This window comes from Bemisia tabaci, chromosome 1, assembly GCF_918797505.1.
Source record: "Bemisia tabaci chromosome 1, PGI_BMITA_v3".
Lineage (NCBI taxonomy): Eukaryota > Metazoa > Arthropoda > Insecta > Hemiptera > Aleyrodidae > Bemisia > Bemisia tabaci.
Genome location: NC_092793.1, coordinates 62,338,727 through 62,359,100, shown reverse-complemented (window position 1 = coordinate 62,359,100; position 20,374 = coordinate 62,338,727). Strand labels below are relative to the sequence as shown.

At 40.7% G+C, this 20,374-nt stretch overlaps 1 protein-coding gene across 9 annotated transcripts in view; it reads left to right on the top strand.

The window, feature by feature from the left end:
- The window catches only part of Root (ciliary rootlet coiled-coil, rootletin), a 348,852-nt gene that overhangs the window by 115,176 nt on the left and 213,302 nt on the right, over positions 1 to 20,374 (top strand). The window contains exon 2 of one of the 9 annotated variants that reach the window (XM_072304975.1): positions 14,446 to 14,949. The exons of 7 other annotated variants lie outside the window; for them this stretch is intronic. In XM_072304975.1, the coding sequence (XP_072161076.1) occupies positions 14,686 to 14,949 (264 nt within the window). In that variant the 5' untranslated portion in view covers positions 14,446 to 14,685. Of the gene's footprint in view, positions 1 to 14,445; positions 14,950 to 19,247; positions 19,507 to 20,374 lie in introns of those variants that run through there. One more of the 9 variants, XM_072305023.1, reaches the window with a different exon arrangement.

Sequence of the window (20,374 nt, the reverse complement as noted above, 5' to 3'; positions counted from 1 at the left end):
TCAAAGCACATTGATGTTCGTTTCCATTATATTAGAGAATACGTTGAAAAGGGTACTATTGTCGTAAAGTATTTGTCGACTGACAAAATGCCAGCAGATGCTTTGACTAAGCCATTACCTGGCGAAAAACTTAGATTTTGTAGAAATGCTATCAACCTGATTTAAAAAACAAGTTTTGTATTTTCCTCTTTCCCGTAACCACACAATGTATTTCTATTTAGTATTTAGATTAAGGCAACGAACTACACCTCTAGAATGGCCGACCAGTGTTAGAGACCCGGAACGTTTTGAAGTTGATATAGGTTAGGTTTACTTGGGCTCACACAGCAGGCTGCCATCTAAACCCATGTCAGACGCTGCCCACATTTTGCCGAATATTGTTGAATAAAGTGATAGCAATGAAAAGATTGCATAATAATCGCACCTCCAAAGGTTTTCTTAATTCAAAAAATAGGAACTTTGAAAGCAAACCTCAAAAAAAATGAAAGTTTACATAGGTTGAAATTTTCACATGTAATCCTTATGGGCAAGACGCAGCAGAAATGGAGATTGAGGTTAGCTATACTTGGGCTCCCACCCCCCTCCTGCCTTCAAAAACCGGCCCTTGCGCGTACCGCAGGTTTGCTATCTCGCGGCCATTCTAGAGGTGTAGTTCGTTGGATTAAGGGAGCGTGTTGTTATTTTAATCTGTAATCCAAATACAAGAACTGTCCCTCTGTACGCGAAGTCAGTCTGTACTGCCCGAGTGAGTGAGTCCCTCTCTCTTACTCTATCTATACTCTTTGTAGCAATGTAGTGCTAAGTTCTGCTCTAATAAAATGTTTAAACTTATTCGTCTCTGGACTAGTTATTTAGTAACTAAACAACAAAAGGTAGAAACCTATTTTGGCGTCGTAAAGTATGAGAAATTCTTCTTATGAAAAGCGCAAACTGCAACACTTTCACGGAAACCACTCCGGAGGTGTCGATTTTTGAAGTTTTGCAAAATTGGCAATTTTGTCCCCTGCCGCCTCTCCCTCGACTATCCGAGGTGGCTGAAATTGTGTACACCCATCGGATACACCTGGCACTTAATCTGAGCCAACTTCGAGCCAAATCTAAAGGGGGGGGGGCAAAATCGGCGTTTTTGAATTAAGCTCTTTTTGCAGCGACGAACCTCTGATTTGTTGTTTTTGGATACCTCTGAACGTATAACATTTCAATAACGCACACGTAATTTTTGTAAGCTGAAATCCAAACACGAAAATAAATATGTAAGAGGTATCCAGGTTGGCCGCATTGACATAGGATTGTAACCTACCCTTTCGTAGTAACAAATATTGGATTGGATACACCCCTTAGTGACTCACGTAATACTTGATTGGCACCTTTGAGTTTTTAGGCAGTGTCGTATGATCACTATCAGGAAAGGCAATTTTGGCAGCTGTATGGGCCTCCTTTTCAAAACTAAGTAATAGTAATGATATTTTCTAGTTTGCAAGCTGTTATCTCCAGGCATACAGGGTGTTGGAAAAGTCCCCCCCTCCCCCTAACTTTTTACCTAATTGAGGTAGAGATTTGAAACTTGGGGGACGTTCCTAGTTCAAAGGTAGCTATTTTTTGGCCCCTGCCCCCCATAAAATTTTCAGGGGGCCCCTCTTAGGGGGAAGGGAAACAGATCCAAACTTTTTTTTTTTCAATTGGTAAGACCCCCCCTTTGTGGTGCCTCGTTTGAAAGAGCATAAGAAAAAAAAAAAAAAATCGCGTAAACCCGAAGTCATTATCTTTAACCGTTTCAAAATTGGTACCTCGGCTATTTGCACATAAATTTACCTGAAACTCGGTATCTGGACATATTTCCGCACGAAAAATACGAATTTGATGTTGGACGTTTTTAAAAAAACCTAATTTTTCAAAACGGCAGTCTGTTTAGGTTCAAAATGGCCGAAATTGACAAACTCGATTTTTCCGATTTTTGCGATTTAATCTAACGTCAAATTTGTTTTGCTCGTGTCAAAACACCCATAGATACCGAGTGTCAGGCGAATCCATCGGCAAAAAATCGAGTTTGTCAATTTTTGGCCATTTTGAACCTTAACCGACCACCCACGCCGTTTTGAAAAATTGGGTTTTTTTAAAAAAAAAAAAAAAACAATAAATCGTCAAATTCGTTTTTCTCGTGCGGAAATACCCACAGATACCCAGTATCAGGCAAATTCTTAAGCATATAGCCGAGTTTTCGGCCATTTTTAACTTTTACCGGCCGCCATTTTGAAACGGTTCAAGATAATGACTTCGAGTTTGCGCCATTTTTTTTTTATGCCCTTTCAAACGAGGTACCACAAAGGAGGTCTTCCCTTTGGGGGAAAAATGGGTTACCTCCCCCCCCCCTCAAGGAGCCGCCCTGAAAATGTTATGGGGGGAGGGGTCAAAAAGAAGCTCCCTTTGACCTAGGAACGTCCTCCAAGTTTCAAATCTCTACCTCAATAACAGTAGGGCCCACGAACGATGATCCCTGAAAAATCGGGCGAATAAACGCATGAACCATGTAAATGACAACGCTGCGAGGTCGAGCACTCACATCGACGTGACCGGGTATCGTGAACACGAACAGCTATTGTATACGAACCGCTGCAATTCTACCCCTATCTTCAGGTCAAAGTTCTTAAAAAGGATGGTCCTTTTGTGAAAGATCAATTTCTTGCAATTTTACCCCAATGTCTTCGTAAAATACATGGTTGAATTGCTCGTAAAATTCTGAACTTAATGAAATGTAATCTTAATTAACATTTTTCAGTTTTTCCTTCTCTTCCCCTCTTGTTAAGAGGCCCAGTTTTCATTAATTTCATCGTTTCTCGAACTGTAATATCTCTGCCACTCGTATTTGACCAATTTTTATAAACGAGGTCTCTTTTTACTCGTGTTTTAACGGAGAGTAAGAAAGCATTTGCTAAATACATGTTAAACAATTTTCAGAAAAGTTTTGTTCATTCTAGTAGGATGGTGAAATCGGAAATTACGTGTAAGTAATTAGGGTTCGATCGTGGCTCGGCTCGGCATTGTCGCGCGAACTCGAGACTCGGTTCGGACGGTCCGGACTTGGGTGTCGCTGCTGCCAGCGTTTGCAAGAAATACCCGCGGCTCAGGAATCATCCTTCGTGGACCCCACTATAGGTAAAAAGTTAGAGGGAGGGAGGGGAGTTTTTTAACACCCTGTATGTTTTTCAGCATCTGCCACTCTGCAGTGTATGTGCTCAAATGTTTGGAGGGCAAAAAAAAAAGTGGTGACGTGAACATAAAAACCATTAAAATGTACATGTATAGTGTAAGATAGCGAAAAAAACTGGGGGAATAGGACAATGCTCCATCAGCTAGTGATGCTTTGTCAGAAATTCATGATGAACGGAGGGATTCTAATTGCAAGGTTGCCAAATTGAGCCACAACGAAATTGTAGTGTAGCACTCGTAATAATTGTACGAGACTTAAAACAGGAAAAAGTGTGCGGATGTAGCGTTGTCCGCCAATTGCGTCTAAAAATTTAACTTTCACGCCTGAAAATATGGAGTGCTGTGCCGTACGTGTATCCTATTTTTACTTTCTTGCTCCCCTAGGGTAGAGAGGAAGTATTGTCATCCTCCAAGAAAAAAAAAAAAAAAAAAAGTTGAAATTTCATCATTTCTAGACGTTTTAAGGTCCCAGGAGTCAAAATAACCATACTTGAAAAAATGTGTGTCCGTCCGTCCGACGTCCCCCAAATCTGTCTACAGCGATATCTCAGTTACTATCTGTTCGATTTCATTCAAAATTCTCACAGAACACCATATTTATGGTCGGCTTATGCACGTCAAACGATTTTGGGGTACGCTAAAATTTGGGGGGCTAGGGTCAAATTGGGTTAAAGGTCCATTTTCAGCAATTTCACACGGAAAGCTCATTTTGAGGGACTGTAAATTTTGAAAAATGCCTTTAATTCTTTGAAAGTGGGCATCAAGCACATCACCTGGGTCATTAATTTAAGTTCCTAAAAGATCTTTGGACTAAACTCAAAATTCAAGGGATTACGAGGCCCAAAAGTAGGGCACTTTGCTCCGCGACATCACACAAACAACTCATTTTCTAAGACTGTAAATTTGAAAAAAAATGCCTTTCATTTCTTCGAAAGTTGGCATAAGAGCACCACCTGGTTCATTAATGTAAGTTCCTATGAGGTCTTTGGACTAAACTAAAAATTGAAGGGTTACGCGTCATATAGCGAGGAGAGCACTTCGGTCACACGGAGAGCTCATGGACTGTAGATTTTGAAAAAAATGCCTTTAATTCTTTGAAAGTTGGCTCAAAAGCACCATCTGAGTCATTAATTTAAGTTCCTAAAGGATTTTTGGACTAATCTCATAATTGCAGAGGGGCCGATAGGAAACGCTCAATTCTCTGATAAATGAGTCGGAACGCTTCTAGATAATAGCAGCAAACGCTTTGAGTCAGGTGAAACCTAGGAATTCAAATGCATTATATAATGCATCATATACGATTTCCAAAATTACTCCGTAGGTATACACCAAGCAAAATTAGACAACTAATTAGGTACTAACATTACATAGGTACTATGAATCATCAAGCTAACGCAAGAACTGACACTTAGATCTTTATTAAAAACTAATATGTTTGTTAATGAATTTAGAATCCCGGCAGATTCCATCTTTCGCGGTTCCTTCTTACGAGGTACTAAGCACAAAAATGACTGATTTAATGCTTGTTAATACAGGAGGTTATAATTGTTATAACCCGAGGTTTGTTGACGTTTGTCGACAGCAGCAAGGAGATGGCGCTCTCCATTGTTTTCGCTTTGACTTATGGAGATACGCGGTAAGGAGATGGCGCTCTTGGCGGGCGTGTGGTGAACCTTCCAGCAGGTAGATTCGCCCGCCAAATTTAAAATTTGGGAGATGCTAAGCGAAAATCGTTTAGTTTTAAAGACTATTTAAACATCGAATAGTCATTCTACCCATACAAGTAGATATTTGATGGCTTTTGACCGTGCTTAAGGAGAGATTATAATATAAAATCGTATCTGAAGTATGATGTCAATGAATCTAATGGATCCTAATGAATCGTAGAGAAGCTAAGATTTTTACGGATCGCCGTTTTTGACAGGAGACTTCGTTAATCAATTACATATTTAATTGAAGATGCCTCATAAAATCAACAAGTCGAGTCCGAATATATGAATTCATCACATATCGCGAAGACATTTACAATAAAGTTCAGTGGTTTGAATAAAAATTTCATAACTATTGTCCTGCGATCAAAATTCCAATCAAACTTCATGATTTTGTAAAATCGGCAGTATTTTTCTAAATATTCCAGTAAAAGTGCCTATGCCAGCGCGGAGCGCCGGCAAAAGCGAGAAAGGGTTGTGCGATTCTCGCACCATGATGGGGAGCGAAGCCCCCGTATATGCCGGCGCGAAGCGCCGTGCATAAATTGGCCGGAGGCCAATTTTTTTTTTTTTTTTTTCATCATTGATCGACATTGTCTTCGCAAAATTCTTTGTCTCGCGATCAACATTCTCTGTGGCTTCTGAAAACCCCTGTATTACGCCAAAAAAGTAAGCCTGCTAGCGAAACGAGTCCATTATGGAGGACTTGCATGTGTAAAATGTCGCGAGAAACACGATGTTGCCACTGGTTATCTCTGAATTCTGGCCGTAAGGGGATATCCCAAGCTACGTTGAGAGTCCACCTCCAAATCTGGTCAAACTCTTCATGCACACATAGGGAGCAAGTACAATTTAGCAGGGTTGCCACTTTGTTTTGCGATTCAAAGATAGGAACCACTTTAACCCTGCTAATGTATTTAATCCCTACCTATGTATGAAGAGTTCGACTAGACATAGAGGTGAACTCTCTACGTAGTGTGGGACATCCCCTCGCACCATTACGGCCTGAACTTTGAGAGGGTTTTTTTTTTTGTTTTTTGTTTTTTTTTTTTTAGTTTAGGAGTTGTTTTCAGAGAAAACCAGTTACACCACCGTGTTTCTGACGAAATTATACGGTAGAGAAAGTACACAAATCACGAATTTCTTACACACGCAAGAACTCTCTTATTGAGCGAAGCTAAAAGGGCTTCGAGTTGAAAATGCTAGTAGCTACCCTACTCTCGGCACCCTTGCGGTACGTGTTACAGTTCTCCACGGCTCTACGTTTTAGACTTGGGTTGTGTCGAAAGGAAACGAAGCACTGAAGCCTCTTCGACGAAAGAAGCGGATCTTGGAGGTTAGCGACAATCGATCGAGTGATAAGTCAATACCTGCATTTGACGCAAATAAGAATGAAAAATACGTCGAGTCGTGTCCGCGCCGCGTCTTACCGTGTTTTCACCAATCCGAGCCAATGACCTGCAGTGTGCACTCGATTTATTTTTATTGCTCCCCTTCCCGCTTTTTCCGTCATGCTGCATCGTTTCCGTCGTCCACGTGGGCCCGGCAGGCGCTCCTTCGCTTGCTTTCCCCACCGTCTATCCTTCCCGCCCATCCGAGTCCCGAACCCCCCAAAACAACCCACGGATGTGACTCGACACGACCGTCTATTACCAGACATCACACTCCAGTGCATCCTTACGGATGCTTTCTAATCGAGCAAAGGCAAGATTGCGGTTTCCATGGGGTTAATTCAGATCAGTGAAATAGTGAAACTTCATTATTAGACCATTAAAAGGGCTAGGATTCTTTAAAACCAATGAAAATTCAGGGGAGATAATTTTAACCTGATAAAATATTTGGAAATGGAGAGACTTAAGAAAAATCCACGAAGTAGACTAGAATTTATTTGTATTTCTTCATTTCTCTGCATTTAATGAGGCCTTAGAAATTTCAGGACCGAAATTCTGAAAACTTCGCAAGAAAATACTGCACTTTAAATAGCCTGAAGACTATATGAAAACCTCAACTACGTGATTCCTCCTCAACCTCAAACTATACCCTCAAACTATACAGGGTGATCCAAAAGTCCCTTCCACCCCCTCTAACTTTTTACCTAATTGAGGTAAAGATTTGAAACTTGGGGGATATTCCTAGGTCAAAGGGAGCTACTTTTTGGTCCCTCTCAAATTTTCAGGGGGGCCCCCCTTGGGGGGGCAACGGCCCCCAACTTTTAATTTTCAAATGGGAAGACCCCCTTTGTGTTAGCTCGTTCGAAAGAACATAAAAAACGAACAAAAAAAGACGTTTCTGTTAATTGGGTCGTAGAATCCAAATTTGAGGCTCAATATCCTTTTCCAGATTACTGAGTATGAGTGGTACATGTTCTCCAAAAGGAAGCATAGGTTGCAAAATCTTATGAACGTTGCAAAATACGTGGTATGCGTGTGCATTGGACGCTTCAGTTATATTCTTGTCTACATCCAGAATCAGCGGAGTATAAACAAACGTGGAAATACGTCATCGGATAAAATAAAACTTTTCTAATGGTCCCAGCTTCTAAGCGGCCGCCATGTTGGCAATCGTTTTGGTTTGCAGGGAACTTCGATGAGGCTATTGTGTTATTTTGATCTCATTTTTGGAATCTAAGACCCAAAACCCTATAAATGGATGAGACACCTCACTCGACGACGTGAGCCTCGCTAAAATATTTCACTTTGCAACGGCAGCCATTTTTGCCGCCATATTGAATTTTTTGGGCTTCGATAGACTTGGTACCAATTGAGTTTTTGACCATAAACCCAAAAAACTCTACGTTGGACATCCTAATTGGCACTAGAACGTGTCTTTTGGGGGTTTGACCCTACCGTGAGAATTTTGGTGACCATCTTGGATTTGGGGCAGCCCTTTGGGCCGGAAAGGATTTTGCACCTTAACTTCAGATTCTACGACCAAAATTATGGAAGCACAGACCCCAAAAACGACACGAAAGACAAATTCCCAAATTTTCAGCCCCCGCGAACCCCTAATTTGGCCGCCATCTTGAATTCGGGGGATCGGACGCAAAATTGAACTTAACACCATTGAAATTCTTACTCTACACATCATAACGTAGAGACGAGGACATTTTCTACACTTGCTTCACTTAACATTCCACGGCAGTACATAAGCAACTGGGCTACTAAGCTAAAAAGATCTCACTGTGACAATATCAATGAAATTAGCTACATAGGTCTATTAGATGACGTGTTGAGGTGCCTCAGCGAGCGGTGGCACGTTGTGAGCACGTGGAATGATGATCGTTGAACGCCTCCCGTTGAACCGTTGATTAGGCTACCCCCGCTCCTCCCTATCGTATCCCACTCTGTCACGCCGACCGTCAAATCCGTCCTCCTACAATATCTTCATCACGTTTCACCCGTCCTTTATTCTCCTCTTTCTCAGCTATTTTCCACCCCACCGTTAGATCACTGTGAATTCGTGACGTCTTTTTGGAACCCGTCTATCTTTGAATTCAAGTGAATTTTAATGAATACACCGACCGAGGCAAGAACTCCTTCCTTTCTACTTGCCCAAAAACCAGTAATATTGAGAAGTTATCCAGGAGATGTCGAATTCTCTTGTAAAAGTAATCGTTGGTTGAAAAAAAAAAGTAGTAATATCTAGAGACAAAGAAAAAAAATAGATTGAAGTATCTACACTGTCAAAAATCGAGGAGTGACAGGTGCTGGAGCAGTGTTCGAAACTCTTCTTTGAGTTTAAGGAGACATGTGGCGCATCAAGCCCGATTTTTATGCGCCATTGAAGATTTTTTGGGGCCAAATTGAGTTTTTGCCTATATATTACGGCGCATTTAGTAAAAAGTTAGACGCAAGATGTTTTCTTAACAGAACTAGTGAGTAGCTGTAACTTGGGGAAGACAATAGCATTAAGAATGAAATCGTGAAGAATAGAAACAGCTTTCACTTGTACCTTGTGCTGAAAATTCTGAGTTTCTTCGAATTCAAATAGATTTGTTTTTCTCTCTTTTTGTGACTTCCTATGAAAATCCAGATTTTTAGGGGTCAATTTTTAGGGGCCACGTTGGCGCAGAGCCTTCATTTTTTAGGCGCGTCTGGCGCCTGGGAGTTTCGAACACTGTGCCGGAGTATCTTTTTAAGTAGATTTCGATCTTAGTCGGTGATACCTCGAAAAACTCGTCTCGTCGTGGCTTTCAAAACAACCCATATCTACCTTCCCTCCAAGACCACCCCTTTTCCAGAAAATCTCGAGTCCAAAGGGGGATGATTCTTTGAACTCGTCCAATCTTAGTCGGTGATACCTCAAAACACTCGTTTCGTCGTGACCTCCAAAACAACCTATATTCACCCACCCTGCACCCCTTATCCTGAAAATCTCAAGTTCAAGGGGGACGATTTTTCGACCTGTCAGGCTAATTAGGCGCAACTGTTTTCATAGAAACGACTAGTCAAAATCTACCTTTCGTTTCCACTGTGACTGGAAAGCGTTTTTTTATGAAAATGACTTGGCCAATAAACATTACAGTAGCCTCATTTAGGTAATCTGCTCAAGATCAAAATTTGTCGGTGGTAAACTATTTTCCCCCTATCCCTCAAAGCTGAGGTGCTATATGCGAATTGGGAGTTTTTATCGTCAAATTTAAGTATCAAGAAAGTGTAATTTATGTTTTTATTTTCACCCCATCCGTCTTTTTCATCTGACGTAGCTCTAAGTTTTAACTCAACAATTTCCTTTACTTTCAAAACAAACACTCCTTATCTTAAAGTTCATTTTTGATCAGAGTAGGCTGAAAAATCAAGTGCGGCAGAATATCTGTGTTGATATAACATCAACATCGAATGCAAAAATCAGAAATGTATGTATTTAGATCTTCAAAAAATGGTCAGCCGCGTGAATTTATAATTTTGTACTGTAAACAAATTTCTCTGATTTTTTCTCTTTCTTTTTTCATTTTCTTACTTGTTCACTTTGCAAATTGTTAATGCATCCAGTTAGTTCTGTATCGAGCATTGGCGTTCTTTGTATCAACATCCCTCCCGTAGAGATTTTTTGCACTGTATTAATGTGCCGAAGTAAATCTCAATAAATATTTATCGGTTTGGAAGTTTGCAAAATATCTGTCTTCTATGTAAGCAAAATTCTTTGCTGGAAAAACTAGATATTAGGACCAAGAAAAGTAAGTGATCTATGCCGTTACACGTACGCACGATCCTACCGCACAACGTACATACCAGCATTGACGATGCATCTGTCGCTGGCAATTATTCAAATACCTGGGGGAACAGTCAAATTTTAGCCGTTTCCGAAATTTTGTAAATTAATGGCGAAAAGCTGACGAGTTTTAAATATTTCGTGAAAAATTATTCATAAAATATATGAACACTTCTTGGTTTTTCTTAAATTTAGATGATTAAATTTTAAACATTCTGTATTTTATGGTAAGCTGAGAAAGTCAAGATAAATATTTGTTCAAAAGTTGAAAATCGTACCCATAAATAATGTTGTATAATGCATATTTTTAGGGAGAATCCTTTCTCACCGGAGCAGTGAATTATTTCGTCTGTAATGTAGGATGCTACATACTCATAAAACTCTCTAGGAGCTGGAAAGAAACGAAAAGGAGAAGGAGTAAATTCTTGGCTAGAATAGCCTGAGTGAGAAACAAAGAGAGACAACAAACGCTTCTTTCAACTCAATACTTTTTTCATTTCTTAGAAAACTCAGCTCTCGGCTTTACACAATATAACACAATACAAAAGTATGAATCACTGGCCCCAGGCCTTATCACAGTTATGAAAAAGGGTAGCTCTATTACCACGCTTTGGGCTTTTAAGCCTCTACTTAAAAACACAAGTATGTATATGAAACTTAAAAAATTCACTCACACACAAACACCCTCACCCTCCCCCTCACACCCTCACACACACACACACACACACACACACTCACACACTCATACTTCTGATCTAAAATCACCCCATCGCTGCCCTACAATTAAACTTTGCTCATTGCTCAAGTAGCATTTTTCAACGTAAAAGTTGCAACAAGTTGAAACAATGTTGGTATTTGTTGCAACTTTTGGTCGATAAGTGCCGATGTTCGGCGATCTGATCGGAGGAAAAAGTTGCAACCTGCTGAGATTGCAAAATTGCTGAACCAAAGTTGTTGAAAATCTAAAGATAGGCAACCAGCAATACTTTGAAGTTGAAACATGTTTCAACTTAATTGCAACTAGTTCCAACAATAATGATAGCTCCTTCGGGGGGAGAGTAAGCAATCTGCACATCAATCTATTAGTTGCAAGAATCAAACGATTTTGTTGCAAGTTGTTGCAACCTCTGCTACTTGCGTGAGCCTACAGTTCTACACACTGTTGGAAGATTGCTGACAACGTGCAGAGTTAGACTAAGGTGGAATAACTCAGTGGGTTGGCAGCAAACTGAGAACCCTTGAATTTGGAAGTGATATCAAAAACTAAATTACAATTGAAGAATCTACGAAAGGAGGAAGGCTGGCGGGGGCTCTAACGCCAAAAACGGAACTTGACTGTTTTACAGTCCTTGGTTCCTACTAGAGTACCTGTATAGCGAGAGTATGGACAGATGTGAAACTCCGAAAATCCATCAGGCCTTCACCGATGCTTCTGCGAATAAAGTTAGGGCCCAGAAATGCAGCCAACTTATGAATTTCAATTATCCAGAACGATTTACTAATACTATTGTTACGAACCGTCGTTTATTAAGCACGTGTTTGACTCAGTTTTTGCGTAAAACTCAATTTTGCGGAAGAACGCTCATTTCTGTACATTCTCGGCCATCTTGGTTAGAATTGGAACCTGCAGACTGGCAGTGAAATTTTGTGCGTTAGAAGTTGGTTAGAAGGGTAAAAATTCGGTAAAACCTTATCGAACTCGGTTGTTTGTGTGTTCCAAACGCCGTAATGCCGTTTGGTTAAAAAGAACCCAATACCTACTTAGGTTTGTGCCACCGAACAATCGTATATCGAAGGGTTCGATAAAAATCACCGAACTTTTTTTTTTTTCAGTGCAATGATATCAGTATGTTCCCATGATGGGACCAACAGATATCAAACTTTACATCAACTCTTTATCATGATGGTAAGAAAGTCCAAATTGATATCATCATGTTACCACATTTGTGCAATATTGTTAACAACATTCTTTTAAAATCATGTTTATATCATATTGGGACTTGCCTTATTACTAACATGTTGGTCTTTTACCCCAAGTTGATATCACGTTGATACCATGTTGACATTATCATGATAAGTTCCAACATGGGCGTTTTAGACCCTGTCGGTGACAACATGGTCTCAACATGTTACCAACATGGTCATTTTTAGCAGAGCTGATCTAATGAAGGGATATTAAAATTCGGCCCCACCCTGTAATGAGAAGCTTGTAACTAATTATCCCAGTTCTGAATCCCATTAATGCTCGTTAATTCAATGCATGTTTATAAATAGCGAATTTAATGCTTGTCAGGTCTCAGAGATTCAACGGTTCATCTATCGCTAGTTTTTTCAGGCAGTTTGCAATGTCTCGTGAGTTACCGTCAAGATTTCGTCGTGCTTAAAATTTGGATGATCTCTAAGAATAGCCTCTGTATTACTTCGATTAGTGACGTGAAAGGTCAAGGAGGCGCCACACCCTTTCCTGCTATTGGACTTTTTCAACATTGCCAATTTTATCTGTCTTCTTTGAAACACTAAATGAGTATATTAAGAGGTCTTCACGCGTTTCGACGATATCAACAGTTGAGCATTCTTCTTCAATTACACCTCATTTCTTACGAAATAGAAGTGTGCGTCAGGGCTTTAGAAGTGAGCACAGTTGTGTCGAACGCCCCCTCTTGGACATCTCATGTGCATCCGTAGGGGCATTTACAATAGGACATAGTACCCGCATAAGGAGAGCATGGGATCTGTTTACCAAGTCCCCTTAGTTCCTCGGGAGAAAAAAAAAATGACGGCGACCCAAGTAGCATTTTTTAACGGGAAAAATCGCGATTTGTTGCAATTTTGTCGGCTATAAAATCGCTAAGATCATCAACATCTTAGCAATTATCCTCGATCTTGTTGCAATGAAATCGCAATTTTATCGCCCGGCAATTTATCGCGATATCATCGCAACAAAAATCGAGATAAATGACGACTTCATCTCGATTTTATCGACGAAAATTGATCGCGATTTTATTGAACAAAAATTGCGATGTATAGCGATTTAATCGCCATACATTGCAATTTTTTATTCGATAACATTGCGATAAATTTCCACCGATATAATCGCGATAATCAACCGATAAAATCGCTATTTATCGCGATCACTGCTACTTGGGGACTTAAGGTGAGAGAGTTAGAAGGGATTGTAGCCAACCTTTGACGTTCATTGCCTGCTGCACTGGTTACTAAATGATTTTTAATTGAGTTTTAAGCTGAAGCCCCCCCCCCCCCCCCCCGATGTAAAAAAACAAAATCGGTCTCAATACGGAGTAAAAACGCCTAGCTGTGTGATTTAAGGAAAGTTCTCGGTGCCACGTGGAAACAAAAGCTCATTGTCCACATATTTGAAATCATCTGCATGTAAAGTCGGTCATTTTTTCCCTTTTTATCCTCAGAGCTCCGTGAAGCCTAAGATGCCTCAGCCAATCAGATGTGTGTCCTGTGGTGGCCATACTCTCCCCTGAAGCGTATTTTCGTTGGTAATCAACGAACTACACCTCTAGAATGGCCGGCAGATAGCAAACTTACGTAACATGCATGGGCCGGTTTTTGAAGGTAGGAGGGGGGTGGGAGCCCAAGTATAGCTAACCTCAATCTCCAAATCTGCTGCGTCTTGCACACAGAGACAACTTGCACACAAGGATTACATGTGTAAATTTCAACTTTTGTAAACTTTAATTATTTCGAGGTTTGCTTTCAAATTTCCGATTTTTTGAGTAAAGGAAACCTTTTGAGATGCGATTATTATGCCATATTTTCATTGTTTTATTCAACAATATTGGGCAAAATGTGGGCAGTGTCTAACATGGGTTTAGATGGCAGCCTGTCGTGTGAGCCCGAGTAAACCTAACCTATATCAACTTCAAAACGTTACGGGTCTCTAACACTGGTCAGCCATTCTATGATTGGTCGAGCCAAAATGCCACGTCAACGGCGGCGAGATTATAATCGGGTTGGTAAACATTTGAGGTTAAACTTTCGAAATTGATGCTGGTCGGATAGTATCATCTTCATCAGGTCATTTCTAAACCCTACTTTTTGTAGGTTTATATTTTGGCTCCAACGTTTGCAAGAGTTCCACCTTCTATCCGTCTGGTGAGTTCCGATGTTGTTCCGAAAAATTATGATCGCGTCAAAACAAAATACGAAATCCCCATTTTGGTTCGACCGATCATCAACAAAAATACGCTTTTTAAAGGGGCCTCAGGCATTTTCCAGTGTGCTCCCTCGAATTGAGTAATGTATTGTTGGTAGAGCTAAAGAATTCATAATGTTGGGAATATAATAGGAAGAGTGCGTGCGGCGAGCGGCACTATGCAGAAGCCCGGAAGCGGAAGGTTTGCAATGGAATGGACATGAAGCTGATCCAACTATGCGTAGCTGGGGAGCTGAGTGGCGGAGGATCGATGGGCAGGGGGTAGGAGCCCGGTTATGAGCCCCGGGCACGCGGCAGAGACACCGTTTTATGATTTAGCGTCGCCGTAACATGCAAAGTTGAGGGGAAAGGGATAGCGACGAAATCGGAGGGATGAGCGAGTCACGTGAGAGCGATAATCTCTCGTATCTGCCGGCGCGCTCGCGGGCCCCCGTCTACCTCCCCAAGGGGGTCGACCTGGCCTCCGGGTCCCCGAGCCCTGCCTCCGTCTCGGATACCGAAGCCGACGCCACCGATGAGTCGGCTCCCGACAGCCTAGAGGCCCACCAGACCCCCGAACCCGTCGAACCCGAGTGCCAACGACCCGGACCCCCTGCAACCGCAACTCCAACCACAGCCACGTCCGACATGTCCAGGGTAAGCCAATCTCTCTATCCTCCCTCCTCATTTTCTATCCTAGCATCGCAGCTCAATATTCTCCTTTTTATGAACACTTTTGCTCTCCTCTACCGGAGTTCCAAATGAGGCAGTCTCAAAGAATTTTCCTGAGTTGAAGTAGGTATAGGTTTTCTTACGTATAATTTCTTGTAAAAATCAAAAAGTTCATTAAACACTTTAAAAAATAATTTCTTACGGGAGAACATTTAAACCAAACGCCGACCAATCAATCGCCTTAATAGTCGAGTCAACGTAGCATGGCGATGCCTAAGGTTAAGCTTAACCAAGAAGAAATTTCAACTAATCCTAAATATTAGACGTTTATTTTCTTTTCACGAAATTAAAAAAATAAACTTTGAAAGAAACAAATTGGAAAGTGCTAATATTTTGGCTACCGGAAGGAGGTGAAAGGGGTAGGTGTGGGTACGGTTGCTCCCTCCCTCTCAAATTCATGTATAGTTTCAAGGGTAATAATTCTTCAATGTAACTTCCTCAAATACTCAAAAAAGGTATAGAAATGCGTTTATAATGAGAGGTACCTAGATCTGAGGGGACTATGGAGAGAAGGGGGAGACTTACAGGGGGAGGGGGGCAGTCCATGGGTGGAAAAAGAATTTTGGGCCTTGGTTATGGAAGACGAGTGTGAAAATCATAAAATTCTTCAAAAAAAGAGTGAAATAAGCATCGCTGCTATCAAATAGCCATGTATTCTCAATATGGGCCTCGCAGGCCCGGCCTAGGCATTCGTGTAGGTAAAAACGGTTAGTCATCTAAGGGTTAAACGGGGGAAAAAAAAACAATGTCAGTGGTTACTATATTCCTCAATAAGATATGATTGATGCTTTGTAGCCCGTGGCAAGATGTACAATAATAAAATAAATTACACAGCGGGTAACACGGCTAATATTCACGTAAAATACTATCGAAACGTTTCTGCTGAAAACTCAGCCCTCTTCAGTTGGATAAAACAGTAAAAAATGTATAAATCTAAAAACGTAGTACTTGGTTGTACCTTTCAAAAATGTCAACCTGGTTAAACCAATACTGATTGAAAAATGCATCGAAAATGAATCACATGCAGTCTCGGAGATATTGGAAAATGAAATCTTACCGATGAAAAGTTTTACATGAAATTTTTATGCATTCAAATCATGAAATCACACGGTAGAGGCAAATTTTCGCGAGTGGATTTGGTCGACTTTTTTAACCCGATCGGCATGGTTGCAAACTAAAGGAGAAAAATCGCTCTGATACTACCAAGAAATGAACTCAGCTGCTTGATGAATTTTGGCCAACGTTTGCAGTCATCCACTTTTTAACCCACCTCGGGAGGTTGGTCGAGAATTTTGGATGAGGTCGTCATTGCTGTCATCATGAAAACCCAATGTTGTAAGCGAACCGTCGTCCGGAGGGAATTTCGTTCTGTTGTAACGGAGGTTGGCAGTAAGTTAAAAGCTTCGACCGAATGCTTTCGCAAAAATTTGCCTTTGTATCTAGTAACATTGGGCTTTATGGTAGGTTGCTTATCGGCGTTGATAGACAAAGTAAAAGATAAAGACGTCAAAGAGAAAATGTAGTAATCCTATCGGTTGAAATTGGTGGTTTTTATAGATTATGGGAGAACATGGTAGGCTATAGAGTACCTATATTAAGAGAGTATGGCCACTGGGTCCCATGGAGAGGCTTAGGACCCAAAAATGGCGGTGCTTTGTTTTGGTTTTTGAGGATGGGAGGGGGGTCATTGCCAACTTTTGACGGTTATCACCAACCGCACTTGCTGCCAACCTTACTACATCTAAGATAATTTTTCTCAAAAATTGCACACGATTAGCCTTAAAAATATGTAAAGATGTCGCAATGGTGCATTTGAGTAAATTTCTCGTTACGATAAGCAAAGAAAACTACATTTTGAGTCATTTTGCATTACATTAATTTATGGCGTCCGCCATTTTTGGGTCCTAAGGGCTCCATTTAGCCTAAGATGGCTGAGCCAATCAGAGGTGGTAACTTCAGTGGCCATACTCTCTCAATATAGGTACTCTAGTGGGCTATAACTACAAGGGTTGCTCGTAGGTTGCCGTGAGCCAGTCTTTTACTTACCTTCTTTGTCCATTGCAACCAGCCAACAACCCGCCTCCAGCACCGCATTTTCTCCTCGTCTTCTTTGTCTATCAATTTCAACAATCAGCCCGCGGATCCTTCGTAGTTTGCATCTCGCAGACGAGACATCATAGTCAGGGCATAGAACTTAAATTGTACATTTTGTCAAATCCAACGAAGTATCGAAGCGAAAAATGTTCATGACATGCAATATGCATTTTCTACCGTTCCATGTTTGAAACGTGCAACGGTAGAAAATCGTCAATTTCCTTGTGACGCAAAAAAATTTGTCAGGTGGGACCCACCGCTCCATAGCGAAACCAATTTTGGCTGACGGTATAGCCTTTTTCCCCCTCAGTTTCTCTGCATAATAAGGTTTAGTCTAGTGTATAGATCGTTTCGGTGAAAGTTTCTCAAGTTGGGGATGACGTAGTTCCGGGTTGGATAATTCTCCGAGTGCGCGACCTCGAATTCCGGTTAATTTCAGACGAAGTTGCCACGTCTCTTCTTCGGGCAAAATCAGGTGAATATTATGCATGACGTCATGGGTTGACCACCTTGAATGAAACCACCATAATCGAGGGTTCAGGGACCTTTCGACGGTGTAAGTCGGCAATCACATTACTCGTTTGCGGTGTCTGAGAATCTCTACTTCTATGTTATTTTTTTAAAGGAGAACAAATTGACATCATTCCTTGAAGTTTACGCAGAATTTTCCTTGCATAGAGAAGAAAAATCACGGCAGGTTTAACGAATTGCCGTTGATGCAGTTTCCCGTTTAAAAAATAAAGTATGACAGTAAGTCTGCGACGCGACGTCGTAAACCGAGTTATGTGATTGCCGACTTACACCGTCGCTTTATAAGTTTCTTTGCTACAAAACACAAGATGAACATTCTGAGGCGTATTCAGGCCCGGCCCTCGCTTTTCCAGGTCGATTTTCCAAGATCTGGGTCTTGACAGTAAAAACGGAAGGAGGAGTTTAGTGATAAAAAAAAAAATTACTTTCATCAAAACCATTGTCTATTAGGGATTTTTTTTTTAATTTATTCAAGAATTTCGCCTACCATACAAGTATTAGGAAATATACAGGTTAATTTATTCTAAGACTAAGTCAAATTAATTGGTGGCCCAGGCAGGCCAGAGAAGATAATGACCAATGATGGAAGAAAAACATTCCTGGGTACACCTGAAACATGAGGAAAAGACTAAGCAGTATATGTACATAATATACAAGTACTATAGGATGTAAAGAAATATTTACAGCATTTGGATCAGAAACTAAGAAACCTGAAAGTAGAAACAAGTACATATTAGAATAAATACTAGGCTAAACGGGAGCACAGAAATTGACTAGACCACGCTACCGTGTTTCTAAGCAATCTCACCGCCACCGCCAGGCCGATATATAAACCAAAATATATACAATAAGAATGTGATATAAAATATAAAAGTTTGTATAAAAAATGGAAAATTGAATTGTCTTTTAACTGCCCTGGACCTACATAACAAAGATAAGATAACGGAAAGAGAAGGTACAGAGCAGAGATTCCCTATAACAGGGAAAATTAGTTGATCAGGTCGGTAATATCTTCAGAGACGCAGTCAAAGGGTTTTCGCCTCCTAAGACGCCTTAGTCCGACATTGTATCTGCTTATCAGATTGTATGCGTGGACAGTCTACGAGCATATCTCAATGAATGTTTCTGGATAGTTTCCACTAGTAGGAATGATTAATATCGAAGTTTTTAACATATCAATGGTTTAAGAAAGTTATTTCTGTAAGTAGGTATACGTAATACGTATACTATAGGGCTTTTCTAGAAAATGTTGGAAAATGAATGCATATTAGGGTGTCCCAAATTTGAATCATCCAAAAAATTTCCTCGGATCATCGATGTTCGATGCTTTTATTGTGTCATTATATTAAATATTTAATATCTATCACTATTTTATAGTGCTGCCGCAACGCATATTTAGTCTCGGCAAAAAGGACCCCGCACACCTCTTATGAGAAGCTGCACCACGACCGATTGCCTTCTGACTTATGTTTTTCGATTCTCCTCAAGCTGATCAAAAGTTATAATTGCGCCAACTTTCTACGATGCACCGTTTTCGCAAAATGCCTAAGAGAAGATTCAATTATTCGGCGACTATGAATAAAAAAGAACAAAGCATTTGAGGACAGGCCCGATGGTAGGGTAGGATGGGGTCAGTCCGCCAGTCGACCGTAGCGCCCCTAGCGGTGGTCGAATTGGGAAATTCAAAGCATGGGAGTAAGCAGTTGGAAGTGCTCGTCTACTATATATTGTTCCATGCATGATTCATTTGTTTACAACTAACCTACAGGCGCAAGTGTTAAAATTGCTCCCGATCGTAACTTTTTTCTTTTTTGGAACTTTTCGTCTGGACTTTGGTGGTTTGGTGATCGAAATTTGGTAAGTACATCATCGTAAACTACTCACTCAAGGCTATTGATTCCGTTTTTGATCTTTGAAATATCTTTACTTCTGTCATGTCAGGTAACAATTTTGTGCAGCGAAGCCGGGATGGGGTCATTCCGCCAGTGACGCCGAGGGTCATTCTGCCACTGGCTAAGTGACCCCTTTTTAGGTTTAGGTGCTGCTACACTGGCTAGTCCTTTATATGTATGTAGTTCAATTTCAAAACCACCGACTTTTTATTAATATTTTAACTTTTTTTTGAAAAAAAAAAAATTCAAATTTTGAAATTTATTAGACCTTTAAAATTAACTTTTCGTTCTTATAGTTATAGACTTTTTTGTACTGACTGAAGTTCTGAGTTCAGATATGTTTTTTTTCCTTCATTTTTCTTAATTAAATTGTTTTTTCCAGCACTTCTCATGTCTTCATTTGCTACTGACGTATTGACCCCAGCACTGGCGGACTGACCCTAAGAATGTGGCGGACTGACCCTACTCGTGGGGTCACTCCGCCACTTTCTTTTTAAAAAAAAAAGTTTAAAAAAGGGGGGGAAAATGCACCTAAAGTATCCAATTTTTTTGTGCATAGTCAAAGGTCCAAAGATCACTCCTAGCATTCAAACAAGTTCATCCATAAATTAGGGAACTCAGGAAAAATCTTGGGGCAAAAAAGTGGCGGACTGACCCCATCCTACCCTAATAAGGAAAAAACGTAGCGCGTGTCCGTCTTCTTATCAGTACCTGCCGACTCAGAGGCTATCTCTCTCCTGCACTCGCCCGGTAGACGTTCAGACTTTCCTGTTCTTATGCTCCTCAAGAATCTGATTTGGATGGTCGAGCAAAGCGGCGAGCGGAATCCGAGA